Here is a 20,883-nt window from a genome sequence, read left to right as displayed (position 1 = left end):
CCCTTACTGATAGAATTTAAACACTTTTCCCTTGCTTGGTCACTTATAATGGGCTGCAGTGTGACACTCTTCGGTGTCTTTTTTTAAAAGAACAACAACAAAAGCCAACAAAGGTGTGAAAACAAGTCTCTTCTGGAAAAATCTAAGCCTGGCACAAGTACATTTCCAGTATTTTTGGAAAGCTGCCTGTGGGGGAAGCAGGTGTCAGCAACCAGCTCCCAGCTGGTCTTCACCTGCGGAAACAAGAAAAAAGGAGCTGGATTAAATATAGCCCCTGGGAAATAAGTGCTGGAGTATCCACCAAGATCACACTTCCCTCTCTAATTTACTGCCTGGGGTTTTCCTAAAGCTACAGAGGAGAGTCGAGGGCAGACCAGCACCGTGGGCAGGCCATGCAGAGCCTGTTCCTTCCCCCAGGGGCGGTCACGGTGTGTGCCCAGAGCCCCCCAAGCTGAAGGTGAGCCCCTGTCCCTCTTCCCTCCCTCTGAACTCGGGGCAGTGATGTGAACCAAGCAAGCAAAACCACACTGGGGCCCTTCATCACCCTGTTTTTTGCCCTGACTTGTTTCGCTTTCTGTTCCGAATGGGGAGTGTCTGGTGCTGCGGGGCTGGGTCCCCTCCCTGCTTTGGAAGCGCTGTTCCCCAAAGCTGAGCCGAGCGCGGGGACATCTTCCTTTGCAGGAGGGATTTAAAGGTGTGACCGAACTGGGAGAACGACAGGGACCTGAAGTGTTGGGCTGATAAACTGCTGAGGAGAGCAAGCAGCTGCTGGGATCAGGCAGGTCCCTGGCTGAGCCCTGCTGGTTTCCAGGGTGAGAAACCAAAAAAACCAAAGTGTCCCAGGTGGGAAACCAGCCCTGGCCATGAAGAGGCACAAACCTTTGTTCTGCATGAACCTCCTGGCTGCAGAGGGCTGAGATGTTCTCAGCAGGAAAGCATTCACTTCATATCAGCAGCACGGCGACTGCCTGATTAGGCCAGCAGTACAGATCGATGCAGTGGATCTGGGTAATTCAGACCAGCCCAAGCCTCATTTCTGAGGCTCCGGCAGAGCTGGGTGCTCCCAATAACAGTCCTGATGCTGACTCTCCTGGAAAAAGCTGAGTCTGCAGGCAGAAGCACTTGCTCAGCAGGAAGAAAACCCCATCTCACTGCGCTGGTCCCCAGTCCACTGGGCCGACTCAGCTCCTCTCGCCTTCCTGACCTTCGCTAACAACTTTTCTCCTGGCAGAAAATTACCCCCGTGCTCTTTTTCCTTGTGATTTCCTTTAACCTCAAATAGAGGCTGTAAGTGACCTCTGTCCTCCTGGTGCAGGTGGCACAGCCAGCACGGCTGTGTGTGCGGGGGACCGGCGGAGCCCTGTGCGTTCACCCTGGGCCCGTTTGTGCTGCGGCTGTTTTGCTCCAGAAGTCAGACCTCCACGTGTGTGACGCTCTCCAGGCGAAGCAGATGTTTCCAAGTGGATGCTAAAAAGCCCATGACACAGATGAAATAGGCCATGAGAGCTGGAGCTCAAAGGGGCAGTTTGCTTTCACACCCTGATTTGCACGTTCAAGCATTTAATTTCTGCACAGAGCCTCTGGGCACACACAGCGGGAGGTTTACCCGAACACTCATAAAGCTTTGGGAGCCTGGAAAATGCCACCTCTTGGTGGCTCCCGAAATCACAAGTTTTAGCATAGAAAACTCCCGCTGCTCGTTCCCGCTGGTTTCCCACGGCCTGGTGCAGCGTGGCTGCGTCCCGCGGGCTCCTGATCCCCGCTGTCCCCGTGCCCCGCAGCTGGAGGTTACCTTCCCTGCCAGCTGCTGAGTCGCAGAGGATGCTTTTTGCCATTTAACTTTGGCTTTCAGCTGGGCGGTATGGATGTGGCAGGCGGTCAGGGCACCTCTGCTAGGTGCTGCTGATGACAGAGGACGTTTTGCTGAGCTTTCCTCCACAGCCGAGCCCCGTGCCTGGCTCCGTGCTCTTCCCGCAGGCTCTGCTGCAGTGCGCTCACCCAAATTAGCTCGGGACTGGAGCTGAAAAATTGCTTTTCCCAGTGCCTACGTGGCTCTGGGGCAGAAATCCCATCAAAGCCAGGGAAGAGGGACCAGGGATCACCCGTGATGTTTCCCCGTGGAGCGAGGTCTGTGCGGCGTGTCCCATGGTGGAGCTGGGAGCGCGGCGGTGCTGGCAGAGCATGCAGCCCTCCTCGTCCCCCGTGCAGGGCTGCAGCACTGCTAATCCCCCGCAGAGGCTTTCCCAAACACTGTCCCTCCGCTGTAAACACAGCTGGGCAAGGAGAAGAGGGAACTTTATTTTCCATCCATTTGTGGTAGCGCTCACGCTTGCGGCTCCAAGCGCTCTGTGTGCTTACATACCACGCAAGTAATAATGGGGTTTTGTGCTGATATTGTGGCTTTTGTGCCCAAAGCTCCCCGCAGATCAGCCCTGAGGGCTGGGGACAGCCTCACCCGAGCAGGTGAATTCCAGCAGGGCAGGACGAAACCATGGTCCCTGGCTCAGCAGTGATATGGGGGACACCGTCTGCCTGCTCAGCACCCTCTGGGCGGCTCAGGACCCAGGGGACATTTCCCAGAGGACCAGGGAGGACCACTGCCTTGCAGCTTTGTATGCACCGAATGGGTGCTGCTTTGTGGGTGCTCCAGGCATGCAGCAGCTTCCTTGCTCCCGCACCCTCGGGTGCTCCTCGAGTGCTGCTCGGCTTCCTCCGGTACTGCAGGCGGGGGGGAGCAGGGTGTTTTGCCCCACCACCCCTCGGCGATGTGGGCTGCCACGTGCATCACCTGGGGGAGAGCAAGGAGGGAGGTAAAGCAGAAAACGTGGCTGGGGGACTAAAAATAAGAATTAACTCTGAGCAGGAGATGTAAAATGGGCCAAAAAAAAAATCCTGAAAAGCCATCAGGCAAAACAAGGGAGCAGCCGAGCAGCGCCTTTGCAAGCAAAAAAAAAAGGGGGGGGGGAGTGAGGGCTGAATACTTTAAAACCGAAGAACAGGGCAGTTCTTTTGGGGCTAAACCCCCATAAACCCGCATCCCCGCACCGGCTGAGCACCGCAGCCAGGGCAGGACGTGTCCTCTCGCTTTCTGTCCCCGCAGCCGGTGCCGGCCCGGTGCAGCCCCGCCTGGGGGGAACGGAGCCGGGGCGGAGCGGGGCGGGGAGCCCCCGGGGGCCCCCCCGGGTCCCCCCCCGGTGCTCGGCGCGGGGCGGGGCGGGGCGGGGCACGGCCGCGGGAGGCAGCGGAGGCGGCGGCGGCAGCGGCGGCGGCATGGAGCAGGGGCTGCGGGTCTTCGAGGGGCCCAAGGTGAGGCGGCTGCGGTGCTGTCGGGCTGGGAGCCGTGCTCCGGGTCTGTGCCTCGTGCCCCGGGCTGTGCACCGTGCCCCGGGTCCTTGCCCCGTGCACCGGGCTGGGAGCCGGCCGTGCACCGTGCACGGGCTCTGAGCGGCCGTCGTGCAGCCGGCTGGGAGCCGGGGCGAGCACCGGGTCGGTGCCGTGCCGTGCCGTGCCGTGCCGTGCCGTGCCGTGCCGTGCCACCCGCCTGTGCCGGCCGGGGTCTGTGCACCCCGGGGCGGGCGAGGCGCTGGGACCCCCGCAGGGCATGGTCTCCTGGGGGGGTGGCGAGTCCCTGCGGGGGCCGGCAGCCCCACCGCTTTTAGGTTTTTTTTTTTTTCTTCTTCTTTCTCTTCAGTCCCTTAAGCGCTCAGTTCTGTTACTCTTGAGATACCATCTCGGTGGTTGCTGTCACAGGGTGCTCCGCCGTTCCGGTCTCACTGTTTGCTGTATAAATATCCCCCGAATAGGATCATCTAGTAACGTGCTTCTTAATCGGGTTATAAAAGAGGTGAGAGGGAAGAAGATGAGACAGGTGTGTTCAGCAAGAGCCACCTACCTGGTGGCAGAGCACTGCCTTTTCCTCGGGAAACCTCTGCTCTTGGGTTGTGGTCTTGGGTAAGCTGGCACACGGGGAAGGGGTTTTCTTCTTTGGGTGTCTTTGGGCTCCGTGGGTTGTGGGCTGGGGCAGAGGAGACAGAGAAAGCAACGTGGGGTCTCCCAGCAGCTCTGGGAGAACGTGAGAGGCAGCAAGTGTGTGTGGTTTCCTGGGGAAGAAGATTGCCTCTGAAAACCTCAGAGCGTGGTTTTGAGTGTGTGTTTTTTATTTTCTACTGTTTGCATCCCCCACCACTCCCAAACCAGTTATCTCTCCGTTTGAGCTTGCAGCAGAGCAGCGCGGCGTACTTGGAAAAGCCTCCGTGCGCACGCCTGATGCACGCCGCAGTCGGTTGCTGCCCGAGGTTTCCCTCCCAGGGGAGGCGACCCGTGCACCAGCAGGCAAACCTTGATACCGAAATTCAGGGGGCACTGATATCTGCGGGTGGTTAAAGCCTTTCTCAGGCCACTTCAGTTTTAGGAGACGTTGGCATTTCATCAGCTCCGCTGAGAACGAAAGCTGTTGGTTTACCCCAGCGGTTTTACATTTTTGTCCGAAAGAAGCAAGTTAAGTTCTCCTTTCAGTTGTGTTTCTTCCTGGTTTTTCTGTGTGGGATAGTAGGATGCAGAAGAGGGAGACCTGGGGAAACCACGCCGTGTTTGTGCGCTAAGGTCAAACTTGTGCTGTCTGCTTGCCGGCGATTACGAGCCCGGATTTCATGAGTCAGGCAGTCCCTTTCAGTCCTGCGAACCTGCTAAGTCAGGACTGGGAAAAAAACGAGATCTGAAGTCAGTTAATGAGCCCTGATCACCCCTATTCATCCCCCGGGACCCTCTGCCATTGGGAACGGCCAGTTTTGTGCGTTAGGGACGTTTCTGGTAACCGGGCGAGGGGCCGGGGCTGCCGCCTGCTTTTCGGGAACGCGCTGACTCCCAGCTGCTGCGGCGGGCGGGCAGGGAGCTGCTGGGGCTGCCACGGTGTGACTTTGACCCCTGCTTATCGTAGGCCATAAAAAAGCAGAAAAGACTGAGGACACCAACCATCAGCCTCTTCCCTCTGAGGCCGGGCTCTCCAAACCCCGAGCAGAGCCCGTGTCCGTGCGGGGGGCTGGGGACACGTGGCGCTCATCCTGCAGGTCACCCTGCGCCACTTCTGTGGGTCACCTGGGGGCTTTTCTTTCAGCTTGCCACCAAAACGGGGAGCCTGACACAGCTGAAATCCCAGCCCTAAAAGCCTTGTGGGGGGCAGGAGTGGGGGCTCCTGGCATATGGCCCCCACCCCATTACAGGCACTGCAGCCCTGCTGCTGGCTGCTCCCAAAATAAGCTCAGGTTGCTTTGGGCAGGCGGTTGGGCAAGCTGCTGCGGGGCTCACAGTGGGCATTGGGGTGTTTTGGGGACCCCCATCCAAAGCAAGACAGTTGTATCCAGTGTATCCTTCCTGCCTGGGGGCTGGGAGAGGTGTCCCTGAGCTCGCTGTAGATGTCGGTGTCCCCGTCAATGGCCAGGAGAGCTCCAGGTGACCCAATCCAGGAGTCACTGAAGGTGCCAGCACTGCTCTAGGGTCCTGTCCTCCCGCTGTGTAAGACAGAGCTGCCCAGCTGTGCTGAGCAGATAGTACAGGTCTTTTGTCTTGGGTGCAAAGCTTAAAATAATAATAATAAATTGTTGGTAATTGCAGAGAGATACGACCGGTCTCCCAGCACTCCCTGGCTGGGCACCCCTTGCCTTCACACTGCTTTTCCCTCGCACGAGGTCTCAGCTGGCTGCCCCGAGGAGGATGGAGTTTATTTGGGCACAGCCAGCTCGGTGCTGTCTGAGCCATGGTGCTGGCAGTGCACTGGGGACCCCCGGCAGCATCGGGCTCTGCCGTGCTTTGAGCACTGCTGTGGGTGCTCGTGCTCCAGTATGCAGCGCAGGCACATTCCCTGATAACCCCATCAGTGATGGCATTAATTGAGGCCGGTTGGTGCCGCTCGAAGGGCAAGGACTCAGTTTTATTGCTCCGAAGGCTTGCCTTCTCCCAGCCCCGCACGGCTCAGGCAGGGACACGGCGCTGCTGTCCCTGGGGGATGCCCCAGAGCCCCCTTCTCTTGTCAGCATCCCATGGCCCAGCAGCACCAGGAGCTCTGTGCAGGGAGGCTGAGTCGCTGGTGCCATGAGGGGAGGCACCAAACGCCGTTCAGCATCCTCCTGGCCAGCCACCAAAGCCACAACACACCGTGTGAATGCTTCCCTAGAAAGCACAAACATCTCTTGCACGGAGCAGCAGGTCGCCTGGGTCTTGCAGTCCGACCTGTTTCTCTTTTAAAGACTCAAACCCCCAGGTTTGTCTGCCAGTAGGCATTTAGGGGTTTCATCAGATTTGGGAATAATACCGTGTCTCTTCTGCCTTACATCCCTCCTGGTCCAGCCTCACCGGTTGCTTCCAAAATGAGGGTTTACGGCGAGGTTATGAAGTTCACAGCTTAGCTCCTGGGAGTGTATCTCCCAGGAAAAAAAAAATCTATATTTGGAGAAAAAAATAATCTATATTTGGGGAACACAGTTCATTCTTTTTGCAGGGGTTAGCATTCATCTTATCTCTTGTGGAATTTTGATCTCTGTTACTGTTATTCTGCCTTGTGTCTTGACCAGTTAGAGCTGTAATCACTCAGTTATTGAAATCAATAAAGCAAACCTCAGATTATCACCTCTTAATGTGCTGATAAATAATCCTTGCCAAAGTCACTGCTAGGGTTTTAAAATGATGAAACTTCAGGAGCTGCCTGGTTTATCAATGAACATCTGCTAGAAGTGGTCAAAATAAAAAGGCGAAGGTTTTACCCCGGCATTAGGGCTCTTCAGCTTGTGCCCCAACCAGCTGACTCTGGTCATTGTATCAAAACAAAATTAAAGTAAAAAGAACAAACACCTGGTTTGCAAACTCCCTCGAGTGCCCTGGGCTGGATGGTGCTTTTCGTGCCACGTAGCAGGCAAGCTGAGCAGCGAACTGATCTGTCACAGTCCGCTGAGCAAACTGTAGAATAAGAGAGAAGTGCTGGTGGGTTGGCTGTAGCTGGAAATGCTTTGAATGTTTACTTAATTTTTTTTCCTCCTTATTTTACTAAATTGAAAATAATCCGACTTGGAACGTGTTTGTTTGCAGTACCATATTCTGTGTTTGAGTTTATTTTGAAGGTTATTAGGCCGAAAATAAAACATGACAGTGTTTTCAGAAGAGAGAGGTCAAGCCAGAACTCTTAAAGCTTCTCTTTGTTTTGCTTAAAGCCACAACATCTTGCTGATAACTGCCCTAGCGTGCCGGGCACTGGGGCTGATCTAAAACTGCTTATTTTTGCATAGAAACGGCAAGTGCTGTCTGCTGCAACAGCCTTGCTGGGAGTGCTGTGTGCTGAGAGCACACACGTTTGGGCATTTTGTGTCCTTTGACCTCGTTGCTTGGGCTTTGCACCGCTCTTTAGCAGAACTGGGGGGATTTTATTGACTTGCTCAGGTCCTGGACCAAATGTGGAGACCCTCATTAATGCGTGTGCCTCAGATAAACCAGAGGGCTCGAGGTGAGATCCCTGTGTGTGGGTCTCCCAGCTCCGCCTGGCCTCTGCTCAGGCAGCATCTCCTGGAGCCACGGCTCAGTGAAACCTCTTTCATCTTTATCAGGGCACTGGGCTTAAAGCAAGGTCGTGTCACCCACTTCCATCTGCAAAAGTCTTAGGCTTTGTTTGCCCAGAGCAAACACAGAAGAAGAGAGCTGCAGCGGAGCTCTGCAGCCTCCTGCGGATCCGGGGCCTGCGGAGCTCACGCAGGAGGCAGCTGAGGGGAGCTGAGCCCTCGCGTTCGCCCTTGTGGGCTTGCTTTTAATTCTTTGCCTAAATGTCCCAGGAATCTAAATAGCCAACGTTAGCTGCTAGCTGCAGGAAATGACCCCTGGGATCAACCCCACAAAGTTTTAGGTTGAGTCCAAGGCTCTTAGCGATTCGCTTAGGTACCTCCAGGCCCCAAGAAATGCACGATCGCGGAGCAGGAGCCCGCTGGTGTCAGAGAGCAGCCTTGCTGCTTCACGAGCATCTCGCCTGCAACAGCAGGAGGTGGCTTGCATGGTGAAGGACGCCACTAAATTTGCTGTCCCATTGTTAGAAGTGTCACATTGGGATGTTCTTGTAGGGAACATTCGAGAGACGTTTGGGGTATGCAGACCCCGGTGGGTTCAGCTTGCTGGGTTTTCTTATCAGTGCGAGCGTGTCTCAAGCCTGTAACTCCACCAGGAGGTCACAAGGGCTGTTGAAAACCTCAAGGAATGGAGCTCGCATGGTTTTGAAATTGGAATCGGAGCTCAAGAGTGGAAAACGTGCCAGGCATCCACATCTGGCAGCGCGGATCGTGTCCACAGCCTGTTATTTTATCTGCTGCTTCTCAGGACATTTAGTCCTCGTAAGCAGAATTGCACAACTCCGGGCAGGGGGAAAGATCAAGCTTTGCCCTTTAAAAATCTTCATCTCTCTAGGTTCAGATCGTGTCTTAAGGGTAGGAGAAGTGACAGCAATATCTTTTTACAGCCTGCCACGTCTGTGGGCATATTCCTGGCCCCTGGGCTGGCTGGCTGCAGCAGCACAGGGTCGGTGGCTCGCGCTGCCCCGAGCCTGGTGCCTGCACTTTGCATCCCGGTGTTTGCTGCACCGTTGCGTGCACCATCTCAGCAGTAGCTTCACGGCCATCCCACGCATATTGCAAACCCGAGTGCTGCTGCACACCAGCAGCCTTGGCCTTTTGCAGCAGCCCTGGTTGTTGAAAACCCTGACCGTGAGCTGGGCACCAAGCACACCTGGCTTGCACGGGGCGTTATGGGACTAGAGAAAATGTCCCTGAGCCACCTCTTACAAACCTGTTTCCTAGGTGGTAATGGCCCCAGTCGTGTCCCATGCAATGTGGCAGTCTGTCTCTGGGCATCTTAGTACTCAGATGCCTCAACTCATCCACATCTGAAAGACCTGGAATGAGCAAAGCCAGTCCTGCAGCCATTCCTTCCCAGTAACTGCTTTGTGCTTCAGATTGTCCTTCCTTTAATATATATATAATATATATAGTAGGCTATTCTATTGCTTAAAAGCAGGCAGTTCTGGAAATAAGAAGATCTAGCTGTAATGTTTTACAGCTAAGATTTTCCTTCCCAGCTCAACTTCCAAATTACATTTGTCATGTATTTGTCATGTCCCTCCGAAGTCACAGCTGCCTAATGGAAAAAGCTGGCTCTTTTCTGTGGCTCCTCTTCCAAAACTCATTGTTTAAGCAATAATAAGGAAACGGGATTTCAACGTGACCTGAATTACTGTCCCATTTTAACTTAACCATTTTATTTTGAAAGAAGCTCATGAGCACTGTGGGGCAGCTCTTGTCCTTTTGTTTACAGCACCTTGTACCTTGGGACTCTGTGTGTAGCATTAGAAATCCTGCAGGCTGTGATAATGCCAGGTAATTACCAATAATGCCAGGTAATTACCAATAAACCTGGAGTAGATTCGTGGAAGTGAAGCCTGACTTCTTGTGTAATGATGCTCTTATCAAGTTAATTGATGCTTGTTTGAGGGTTGGTTTTGCTGTTGTTTTTTTTTTTTTAATTTGTTTTTGTTTTTTAATCTTCCCAAACTCCAAGCCATGCAAGCTAAGTATGGGTAGGACAGTTCCCGAAGCAGTGTGCAGATTACTAAAGACACGATAAATTTGCAAGATCTATTAAATCTGTGATCTGCAGTAGGAATAAGAAAATAATTGGACAATACTTAGATATTAAAAAATAATCATTTTTTTAAATGGTTTTGAGCTTTCTTTTCATGACTTTGCCCTCTGTTAGCTGCATTTATACCTGCGTTAGCACCACCCGCCTACCTGTAAGCTTTTGCTGCATCACTGATTTCTCTTTATTTTACTGCAGGTAGAACTTCACATCCACCTGGATGGAGCCATTAGACCAGAAACAATCCTATACTTTGGCAAGTGAGTATCTGGGGGAAGAAAGCTGTGAGTAATGGGTTAGCTGTGGGTAGTTGGTTAGCTTTGGCTGAGTAACTGGGGCGAGGACCTGGCTCCGTGGCTGGAGGCAGAATAAACTTAGGATTTCCTCCGGTGAGATTTTTGAAAAAGTGAAGGGACAGCAGTAGCAGATACGTGCAGATCAAGGATGTGTCAAGCTTAGAGATTTCAGGAAACAGCTGTTAAGCACAGCTCTGGTAATTTAGGGAAGAAGTCGATTTGGGGAGGGTGGGAAGTGGTTCTGGCATCCTGTGAGCCCAGCGGGCTCCTGGGCAAAGTGATCCTGGGGGAGCTATTCTTTCTAAAGCTGCTTTTTTTTGTTGGGAATGGCCACAGATCCATCAATTGGATGCAGAGGCCGGGGCGAAAACGTCCCCCTTGCTCGCTGTGGCGTCAGGTTCAAGCTGCGGGGCTGTGGTGCGGGGATGAAAGTCCCTGCGGGCAAACAAGTGGGGTCCCCGCTGCCCATGCTGTGCCTGGCAGGGCAGCAGGAGCCTGGATGCCCAGGAGAGAGCACCTGGCCGAGGATCCCCTGCTCCTTGCTTGCTTAGGGCAGGAACTTTGGTTCCCTGGGAGCATGCTGAGCTCCCTCCTATTTTTAAGCAGCCCCGGCGCTGCCAGCCCTCGGTGCTCAGCTGGGGTGGAGCGAGGCTGTGCTATTTGCAGGCTCTAAAACAAGTGTGTACACAAACCCCAAAGCCAAGGGGCAGTGCAGGACACTGCCTTACAACCTCACCCTGGACATACAAAGCTGTTTGTGGTCTATTTTTAAAGGCAAAGAGCTGGGAATCAATTTACCAGGTGGTGGCTGGACGTGTACAGGTAGCACAAAGCTGCTGGGGTGCACGAGCCCCCGGGGGCAGCCCTGAACTCTGCGGTTCTTGGGGGTTTGGGCTCCACAGCAGCTCCAAAGCCATGGTGGCCACATCCACCACCCCGCTCCAACAGAGAGCCAGCCTCAGCATCCTCGTGCTGAGGGTCATCCCGAAGCACCATTGCCGCTGGTGATGCTTTGGGGGTGCGTGGAGGGGGGCAGGAGAGCAGCTTGGCTGCGGGGCTCCGTGTTTGGTGTCCCCCGGGCGGGCAGAGGAAGAGCTGAGAGCTCCCGGAGCAGACAGCGACGTGTCACTGCCGTGGAAAGGGCAAGGTGGGGGGGAAAGCTGATGCCTTGGCAGCGCTGAGCGGCCCCCACTGAGTGCCAGCAACTTAATCCGGACAGATTGCCTTTGAACGCTGCGCCCGGGGCTGCTTTCCTTTCTGCCCGAATGGGGAAAGGAGCAGCGCTCGCTCAGCCCAGGACTGGCGGCGTTCGGGCCGCTTTCCTGCGGATTGCTTCGCGGGACAGCTGCTGGCAGCGGGTCGCTGGACTTGTCACCGGGGTTTGGTCTCCGTCAGCAGGGAGACATCCATCAGCCGGCCGTAACTCATCGCGGCAGCGCCGGGAAGGAAGGAAAGAGGATTAGAACCAAATGTCTGGTTGTTATTCCCGATTTTAGGCTGGTGTCCGCGGGCAGGTGATGGTGCGTGGGGATGATGAAGAGCTTGGGTGGGCTTTGGCACCCGCAGCCCCCCATGGGAGCCGCTGCTGGGACCCCCCTGTGCCGCTGCTGGGGCTGGGCTCCCCCGCAGCAAAGCTGGGTGGTCCTGAGCCCACGCACTTCCCTGTCATTTCTCAGGCCCTTGAGCTTCCATAAGTAGAAATTAACTTTTCTAAGGAATTTTGGCAATTCGAGGAGGGGGAGATGCCAAGAAATAATGCAGAGCCCCTCCCGAGGAGCTCTGTCTTAAGCTTGAAATGTGCTCTGGCCCTGCTCCCGCTGGGTCACCCCGGGCTTCCATCTCGATCTGCTTGTGTTTTGCTGGTGTCTCGGATCGCCGTGCTTCCCGCGGAGATCCAGGGCCACGTCTGCGAGGAGCTTTTGGAAGGACAGCTTGTGCCATATCTTTTCTGTGAAGAAACGGAGGCCGATGCTGCCAGCTAAGGCCGTGCTTAGAGACCTCTTAAAAACATGATAGCCTTCCCCATTGGTAAAATGTGACTTGTTTTCCAGGAAAAGAGGAATTCCTCTCCCCGGCGACACTGTTGATGACCTCTTGAAGCACATCAGCTACAACACGCCGCTGTCGCTTACCGAGTTTCTAGAGAAATTTGATCACTACATGCCTGCCATCGCGTAAGTACCCCCTGCCTGCTTGTCCGCGCTCGGTGGCGTCCCTGCGGGTCCCCTCCCGGTGCCGGGGGGTGACGGGTCCCGTCGCTGTCCCTGCAGGGGGGACCGCGAGGCGGTGCGGAGGATCGCGTACGAGCTGGTGGAGACAAAAGCGAAGGAAGGCGTCGTCTACGTGGAGGTCCGCTACAGCCCTCACCTCCTGGCCAACTGCTCCGTCAGCCCCATCCCCTGGGGACAAGCCGAGTGAGTGACCCCCCCGAGCATCCCCTCCGTCCCGTCCCAGGGGGGCAGGGGGGCAGCAGGGCAGGGCCGTGCCGATGGGCGGGCTCGGCTCCGCTTGGCCACCCCATCATCCTTTCTCCTGAAAAGCTGCAGGCAAAGTGTTGCAACGCGGTCAGACGTGAAGACTAATAATTTTTTTTTTCCCTCTCACAACCTGCCACAGCGCGTTAATTAGTAAGGTTTCATCACGGCCTTTAACTTAATTGCCCTGTACCTGTATATGCTCCTGCCTGAGCTCCCCGGCCAGCACCCAGGAGCTGGGACCCGCGTGGGTGAGCCGGCACCTCTGGGTACCCGGGGCTGCTCGCTCCGCCGGTGCAGCCAGCTCTGGCACTTTTCCCTCTCCCTGCCCTGTCCGTAGCATTTTTCCTCTTGTAATACCTCTGTGTGCTGTCGTGTTTTGATGTGCCTTGCTGCAGGCACTTAATTCAGCATGTGCGAGGCAGCTGCCCTTGAGCTTTTGGCTGAAGCCATTCCCCTTGCGAGGGAAAGCGGGGCTTGGACGGGGGGAAGCAGGGCTTGGACAGGGGTTGCCTGCCTGCAAAGTAGAAGTTTGAGCCAGCAGGCAGTGTTGCAAGGGGCTGGCAATCTGCTCCCTTGTTTAAATGTCACCCCCGCGCTGCTGCGTGCTGCTAATTAAATCAGTGCTGGGCTCGGTGGCCCCTTGCAGGACGTGTCGTGGTAGCTTTGGGTGTGCTGTGCTCGCCACGCTGCAGGGAGCTGTGCATCCTAATGAGTTGCCCTGGCAAACGAGAGGCTCTTGGGCTCGGCTCCTCGGGGCATTTGCTTGGACAGGCAGTGACCGAAGTCTCGCCTTGCCTCTGGGTAGCTCGCTGGCCAAAACTTGGCCCAGGTGCTCTGCAGCGCAGCCAGGTAGGAGGGAGCCCTTTGGGTGCAGAGCTCTTTGGGCACCTACTGCTGCAGAAGTGCCCAAGCAGCAGTGGCATCTAATTCCCTGGGGCTTTTCTAAATCGTCCTAGACACGTCCGCGTGGCGTGGGTGCAAAATGTGCTTGTTTGCTGGGGGTGATCCAGCTGGGTTCCCGGGGATGTTACCGCCAGCGGGGCCCGGGCTTTGTGGGGTCTCCGACTTCTCGTCCCTGCAGCTCCTGCCCGCCCGCCCAGGCGGTGCCCAGCCTCTCACTACCACCTCTTCTGCCCCACAGGGGAGACCTCACTCCGGATGAAGTTGTTCACCTCGTAAATCAGGGACTGCAGGATGGAGAAAGGGATTTCCACATCAAAGCCAGGTCTATTCTATGCTGCATGCGCCATATGCCAAGTAATGTATTGCAGCTCCCCTGCTGCTCTGCTCCCCTTCCCTGACGCGCGGCTGGGGGGGGATGTCCCCTGGGTTCAGGTCCCTGCGGAAATGTGGGGAAAGCACCGGCCCCGTGGCCCTGTGTGTGATGTGGGACCGCATGGTGCCGAGCACGGGCTGTTCTTTCTCAGTCAGGGTCCTCTGCTCCCTCACCCTTCGTAAAGGGTCTGCTGGAAGTGAAAGCGGGGCTGTAGGTGCAGCCAGCGTCAGGAGAGCTAGCTGGAGGCCTTGCTAAAGGGACACAGGGCTCTTTTTTGCCTCTCCCGTGGGAGCTGGGATTTCTGCTCCTACCTCGCTCCCTGCCCGGGGCTCGGAGCTCTCCTTGGGCTGGCTGAAGCCACTGCCAAAGCCAGCGGCCACATTGCTTTGGGAAGAAGTGGTCCCAGAGGAGGGCCAGGCTGATGTCCCACAGCTCTGGAGGCAGAAATTAAACTTTCCAGCTCACCATCACGCCACTGCAGCGGCACGCTCCTTTGTTAGCCCCAGCGTGGGTTAGCCAGAGAATCCGCTGGCTGCTAGCTCACTGTTGGTTTAAGCCGGAAAAACAAGTAAAACATGTTTAAGTCACAAATATAAAGTGTTTTTCCCAAAACAAGCAGCTCTGAACTTCTTCAATAGCAGGTACTATGACACAGAATAGGAAAAAAATAATTCTCAGCATTTTGTTGGGCTGCTGAGCTCTGTGAGCATCTTCACCTGGGGAGAAGCAAAGCAGGAGTGAGTTGTCTGGCAGTAATTGTCTTACACTGAAACTTTGCTACAAATGCCTTCAGATCCTGATAAATTTTAGGCAGGTTTAATAGGGCAGAAAGTTTTTCTAACAAACACACGGCTAATTTGTTGCTAGAAATGAAAATAAAAAAAAAATAGAAAAAAAAAATCCTGGAAACTGGAAGATTTGAGGGTGTCCAAGTAGAGATGGGGGGGGCGGGGAAAGATGACCAAACAATAATCTGAAATCCTGACCCTCGGGTTTCTGGCTTCTAGGAAGAAAACTTCTTTCTTTGTAGAAACTGGAAGCTGTGAGCCTGTGTCCCACGTGTCTGCGGGGGCAGCCGGCAGCACGTGCAGCGTGCGCTTGCACAGCGGCTGGAGTTCCTCCTGCAAACAGCTGAGTCTGCATTTTTGTGCGTGTGCTACCTGAAGAGGTGGCTCTGGGCACGAGCTCTTCCTGGGAAGCCACCCCGAAACTTAGGAAGTGTCAAGAGAGAGGCAGAAATACCAGCCAGAGCTAGCTACATCTCAGTTATCAATGAAAGAATGGCTCGAACCTGGCGAGTTCGAAACTGGTGATAAAAGAAGTTGCAGTTGCACCCATTTTCTTGTGTGTTCATGTGACTTCAGGACTGTACGTGCACAGCAGGTGCCGGTTAATTATTAACTCTGCAGTTTATCTCTGTTTCTTGGCCTTTTTGCGAAGGGTAGGTGAAGTATCAGCTAATAGATGTGTTTGCTTTGTCAGAGATTATACTGCATCCTGATCAGAGATAACTCCTGAGTGGTTGTTGGCCGTTTGTTACTCTCTCCCACTGATGCCAAAAAGATAAAACCGTGTGTTAAAGGTCAGCCTTCCAGGAGGCTGTGCAGCTCCTTTTCACCAGAAGTAGCATCCGTCATCTTGTCCGGGGGAGCGGAGGATGCTGTGCAGCAGGGCAGGGTGATTGCTGCGCAGGGAACCTCTGGAGGTGCCTCCCAAACTATTCCATGACACCACGCCATGAAAGCACATTTTCTTCCGTGTTTAGGAAAAAAATCTCAAAGTGTGACTATACGAAAGCTTTCTCCTGAATCCTGCTGCTGTCTCTTCCAGGCTGGTCTCCGGAGGTGGTGGAGCTCTGCAAGAAGTATCGAAACGACTCCGTGGTGGCCATAGACCTGGCCGGGGACGAGTCGCTGAAGGTGGAGAATACCTCTGGCCATAAGGCGGCTTACGAGGTTTGTCAAATAAGCTTCTTAAAAGAAGCGCTAAGAAAGCACACGCTGAGTTATTCCTGGCTAGGCGACATGCAGCACTTTACCCAGACCACAAGCAGCTGGGAGAGCTTAAAAATTAACTTTAGCAATTAAAAATGTTTTGTTAAATAGAAAAGCTATTCCCATGTTTATATCTCAGTGATTAAAGGCAGACATCGCTGCCTAACCGCATCCTGAGAGCTGGAGCTCAGCGCACGGCGCCAGGCAGATCAAGCCAAAAAGCCCTGAGGCTGCTGAGCATCACGTCCCCTGCCCCAGCAGCTTTAAATCCCCCCACTTGGCTGCTGCTGGAGTAGGAAGAAGCCCCACAGATGGGAATTGCTGTGAGTCCATGCACAGAGGCCAGTGGGTGGAGGAAGGAGCGCCCCGAGCTTGCTGCCCTCTGGGGAGGGGACAGCCCAGTGCTTATTAAAAGAGCCTGAAGCAAGGCTGGGCTCCGGGTGCGAGGTGACCCAGCTTTCTGAGTGCTGCTGCTGCTGGTCTTACTGTCCTGACCCCTCGTGGGCTGGGAGCTCCGGGAGCCGAGCCCGCTGGCTGTGCCAGAGCTTTGGTGACCTTGCCCTCGCACCGAAGCGTTTCCTCCCTCGCCTTTCAGGAAGCCGAACGATGCGGCATTCATCGCACCGTCCACGCCGGGGAGGCCGGGCCGCCTGCCATGATCAAGGAGGTATGAGTTGCTCAGGGCACTGGGGTTGGGAAGCCCCAGGGGAATCCCGAGGGGTTTCTGTGTTCACGTGGCGGGCAGGGAGCCGGGCCGTGGCTCGGCTCAGAGGCTGTAGCTGCTCCCCCATGCTCTCCAGGCAGTGTATCTCCTGAAGACTGAGCGCATCGGCCACGGCTACCACGTCCTGGAGGACCCCGAGCTCTACAAGGAGCTGCTGAGAACCAAGATGCACTTTGAGGTGAGGACGCCCTGCGGTGGAAGCCGGGTGCCCCGAGCTCCACAGCAGGAGCGGTGCTGGTGCCTGGCTGCTGGCCGGGCTCTGGGCCACACAGGGCGCACAGAAGCTCACAGCAAGCGTGTGGCAGAGGAAACGGATCCTGTTCTGGCTGAGGATATGGTTTGGACAGCTTATTTGCTGATTTATGGACCTCAAGCCTGCAGAATTATCCCACAAAGCAGGCTGCACTACCAGAGCGTGTCTGGGTGGAGGGTGGAAGCTGCCCGGGCCGTGAACAAAGCCCTGAACCTCCATCTGGTTTGCCTGCTCACCGCTATCTGCGTTCACAGTTGCAGTTCAGATCTGTGTGGCTGATGCTGTTTTTCGTGTTTGTTTTAACTCCCCCAACCAGGTCTGCCCCTGGTCCAGTTATCTGACCGGAGCATGTCTGCCGGACTTCAGGAAACACCCAACCGTGCAGTAAGACACACGCGTAACGTTTAATCTTGAAGTCATTAACCCAAATCCTGGCTACTTATAGCTGCTTTATTGCTGTGTGAGGGAAAGGCAAACCACCTGGGACAGCGTGGTACGTCCCTGGGGTGCGGGTGGGTGAGAGCTGGGTGCCCGGACCCGCACGCAGCAGGCACCCCGCGCTCTGCTCCTTGCTGCTGGGAGGTTTTTGCTTTTACCACATCTCACCCTGCAAAGTGCATGAACACTGCCACGCGTAGAGCTTCGCCCACCGTTTTTATATTCCCTTACAGATTTAGGAAGGATCGGGCTAACTATTCGATAAACACCGATGACCCCCTCATCTTCAATTCCAACATCGACACGGATTACAGCATAGTGAAGGACTACATGGGCTTCACTGAGGAGGATTTCAAGAGAGTGGTAAGCTGGCCTCAGCTGGTGCTCTGCAGGGGTCCTGGTGAAGCCCAGAGACATCTGCTTGTTTTCTTTATAAGCGGAAGAGTTTTAAGGGAAAATAAAATCCTGTTGGGGGTGCAGCGAGCAGGAGGAGCTGAGCGCGGCTTCGTGCAGCGGGGGCACTGGGGGTGGCAGCCCCCATGTGGCTGCTTTGGGCTGTGTGGAGAACAGGTTAGGGTGGAAATGGTCTAGCAGAGTCTTCAAAACAGATCTAACTGTAGGAAGGAAGGTGCCTGTTGCTTTTTTTCCATGGATTTGGAATTGCAGGGAGGTTATTTCAAGGCCTGGCCCTGAAGCTAGTAAGATTCCGCATATACAAAAGAGCTTGCAGGTTTTGCACTTGTAAACTGAACTGAAAACAAAGCGACCGCTGGCTTGGTGCGCAGCCACTTATGTGTTTTCAATACATCCCAAAACCTGGCTTTACTTGTTAGTTTTCTGAATTACTCACCCAAGACAAAAAGACAGGATAACTGTTGGGAGTCTGGCTTATCTGCATATCCAGGGAGCTTTCCTGGTTAGCATTCAGTCATGCTCATGACTGCCACCTCCACGTCTGCAAAGACACTTGCTTGGAATTGGAAATGCGGGGTGCACTGAAGGGTGTGCTGTCCTGCCTGGAGCCCCTACTGCAGACCTGGCTCCCCGGGTGCAGGAGAACAAGGGCAGCTCTGAGCCTGGGGTCCCTGGATGCCAGCCGTCCTTTGCTGCCCTTGCAAAAGCCGTCCTGGCTCTGTGTAACAGAAGGAAGGTCCCTGGAGAGGACCTTGTGCAGCTGGGCTTTGTCATGGCAGCACGCGTCAGGCTGCCACCACCAGCTGTGTTGGCACAAAGGGACACCTGGAGTGTAGGAACAGCTCTAAAGTGTGTACCCTGCAAACTCCGGAGTACTTAAAGGCCTCCTCCTCGTGCCTGCCTCGTTCCTTTCGGGGTTGCTGCTAGTGGTGGGCCAGAGCAGTTGCCCTGGGAAATGAGGCTGTGGAAATGTATCTTGGAGTGGAAACTTCACCTTCCCTGGCTCGTTGATGGTCAGAGATAGGTTTGGATGTGTACAGCCACATCTTCATCTCCGATGTGCCTTAACATCTTTCTGTTCCCCGTCTGCCTTTCCAGAACATCAATGCAGCTCAGTCCAGCTTCTTACCCGAGAAAGAAAAGCAGGAACTTCTCAATACGCTGTATGAAGCCTACGGGATGGTGCCCAACGCATCGTGATGCGTCCCTGCAAGCCAGCGTGGAGCCGTGGCCCTTCTTCGTGTGTGCTCAACTCTCCTCTGGGCTGTGGGAGCGCCAGAAGGTGCCTGGGGTCAGTCTCCATTCCTGGCATCCCATGTTAACCTTTACAGTGCTAAGCAGAATCAGGTTCCTATCATACACACACCCCTATCGCCCCCGTGAACCGTCTCCCAAATGGACATCCAGCTTCCTCTGCTGTTGTGCACGTAGACCCAAACGCCTCCCTTCAGCTGCTGCTCCCTCTGTACCATAAACGAGAGCAGAAGGACCTCTCGTGCCCTGCTGACCTGCCTTAGCCCTTGCCCGTGGTGCAGAAATAATCTCCTCTGGCTCTGACTGTCAGGGTTAATCTCCGCCGTTCTAGGAAAAAGGTGTGCCAGGTCGGGAGTGAGTAGGTGTGAGGGTTTATCCCCATCCGTGTGGGTAGGGAGGTTTGGCTGCAGCTGTGTTTACCTGTGGTTAGTCTTGTGCTAACAGGCCCAGGACAAGAACAAGCTGGAAGCTGGTGCACAGGTCTGAAGGGTGGTTTTTTTTTTTTTTTTTTTTAAAAGCCTTTTTTGGCATCCTCCCTCAGCCAAGGAGTTCTGTGTATCGGGCCTTACAACGTCACTGCCGCGGAAGCGCACACCGTGGGCTCCAGCTGAGCTCACAGCTGGCCGTGAGCGTGCTCACACATGCATAGGAAGTTGGAACGGATTTTTACCATTTTGGGCCCAAATCTGCCTTCTGGGACTTTCCCAGTTTTGTACTCATCCTAGACGATTCCTGTAAACTGCATTTTGCTCTTCCTGCATCCTTGTTTAGGACCTTAGAAAAATTGTGCTCGATTGCCTGTTTTAACCATTCTGCGCTTTTCCTAACGTGACATAATCTTACGGCACTATTAAACTCAGTGATTAATAAGCTAGGGCCCAATATCAAATATTGACTCAGGTCCCATCTGAATTGCTTTTCTCGCTTAACCACAACACCGGCTAGGAGTCAGACTTTCAGTTTGGTGGAGAACTTGCAAGGAAATATTCACCAAAATTCCTAAGCCGTTTTGGTGCATTACAGTATTTTTACTTAATATGCAATAGAGCCATGCAGCCAGAGAAGTGACAGTTTTCCTGCTGACAAAGAGCTCCTCGATGCACATGAGGAGGGAGCGTGGTGTGTGTGGCATGCTGCAGCATCCCAGGCGTCTGCAAAGGTGCATGCTCCAAAGATACTACACCAAAAAGTTGCCTTTGGCGAAGGGCCGTGGTGGTCCTGGACAGTGGCTGCCCAGCCTCAGCCAGCAGCGCCCCAGTGCTGGGAATGTTTCCTTTCTTTCTAGGCTTCCATATTTGTCTTCTGAGTAAAATACTCATCTCTGAAATACGTGGTGCATACATACACCTAGATAGATAGGAGAGAGTGAATTTCTTACTTTTTTTTTTTTTTAAGCAAATTATAAATCATCACTTTTAAGAATATGGTTGCTGTTAGAGCCAGGCTTTTTTGAGTTAATTTTTCTCCAAAATTTGTTTCTGAAGAAGCTGCTTGTTTGGATTCTGGACAGTTGATTGTTAATCCCGTTTAATAAAATAACAAATTTATATTAAAACAGAAATCCTCTCGCCTTTCTGCTCAAGGGAGACTGGTAGGAGCCGTGTTCCGTGGGCTGCAATGCGAGCCGTTGTACCCCTGCTAGAGGCAGAGGGGTCAATCGGTTGGTGTGGCAGCCCAGTTCCTGCCTCCCACTGCTAGCAGGTAGCTTTGAAAGTTTTAATGTAGGGCACAGAAGAGGGAAGGTACTCATACTCCCTTGTTAGACTTACAAGCTGGATTTATTGATGCAAGTTGTTCCAACCTTGCATCTTTTCAGTAATCGTAGAAATGCATATCTTACCCCTAGAAGCAGAATCCTTATCACTTTTTCTGTCACGCGTCACAAATAGCTGATATTTTCTCCCCCCTTCCTGAGTTTTGCACGCTTTGTTGATGCTGAGGGCCAGAAGCAGTACGGTCTGGTCCGCGAGGCTGCTGGACTGTGGTATCAGCTCAGGCAGGAGGGTGTTTTGGGTGTTTTCTGATCGACTTTCCCATCGCTTAGCACTCGGGTGGAGCTGGCGGAGGTCCCTCATGCCTGTATGTTCAGCTGAAATC

At 54.2% G+C, this 20,883-nt stretch overlaps 1 protein-coding gene across 2 annotated transcripts; it reads left to right on the top strand.

The window, feature by feature from the left end:
* Nucleotides 1-3,204: 3,204 nt before the first annotated feature.
* On the top strand, nt 3,205-20,341 carry ADA (adenosine deaminase). Of its 2 annotated transcripts, none has more exons than XM_083801032.1 (11): nt 3,205-3,306; nt 9,859-9,920; nt 12,008-12,130; nt 12,227-12,370; nt 13,575-13,690; nt 15,540-15,664; nt 16,299-16,370; nt 16,504-16,605; nt 16,997-17,064; nt 17,352-17,481; nt 18,631-20,341. In XM_083801032.1, the coding sequence occupies exons 1-11, from the start codon at nt 3,271-3,273 to the stop codon at nt 18,730-18,732; spliced, it is 1,080 nt and encodes a 359-aa protein (XP_083657158.1). In that variant the 5' UTR covers nt 3,205-3,270; the 3' UTR covers nt 18,733-20,341. The 2 variants fall into 2 exon arrangements, with proteins under 2 accessions (XP_083657158.1, XP_083657159.1); XM_083801033.1 differs by lacking the exon at nt 3,205-3,306 and adding an exon at nt 9,308-9,398.
* Nucleotides 20,342-20,883: the final 542 nt, after the last annotated feature.

Source organism: Anser anser (assembly GCF_964211835.1).
Source record: "Anser anser genome assembly, chromosome: 16".
Taxonomy (NCBI): domain Eukaryota; kingdom Metazoa; phylum Chordata; class Aves; order Anseriformes; family Anatidae; genus Anser; species Anser anser.
The sequence above is the reverse complement of the archived record's forward strand: the minus strand, read 5'-3'. Positions and strand labels throughout refer to the sequence as shown.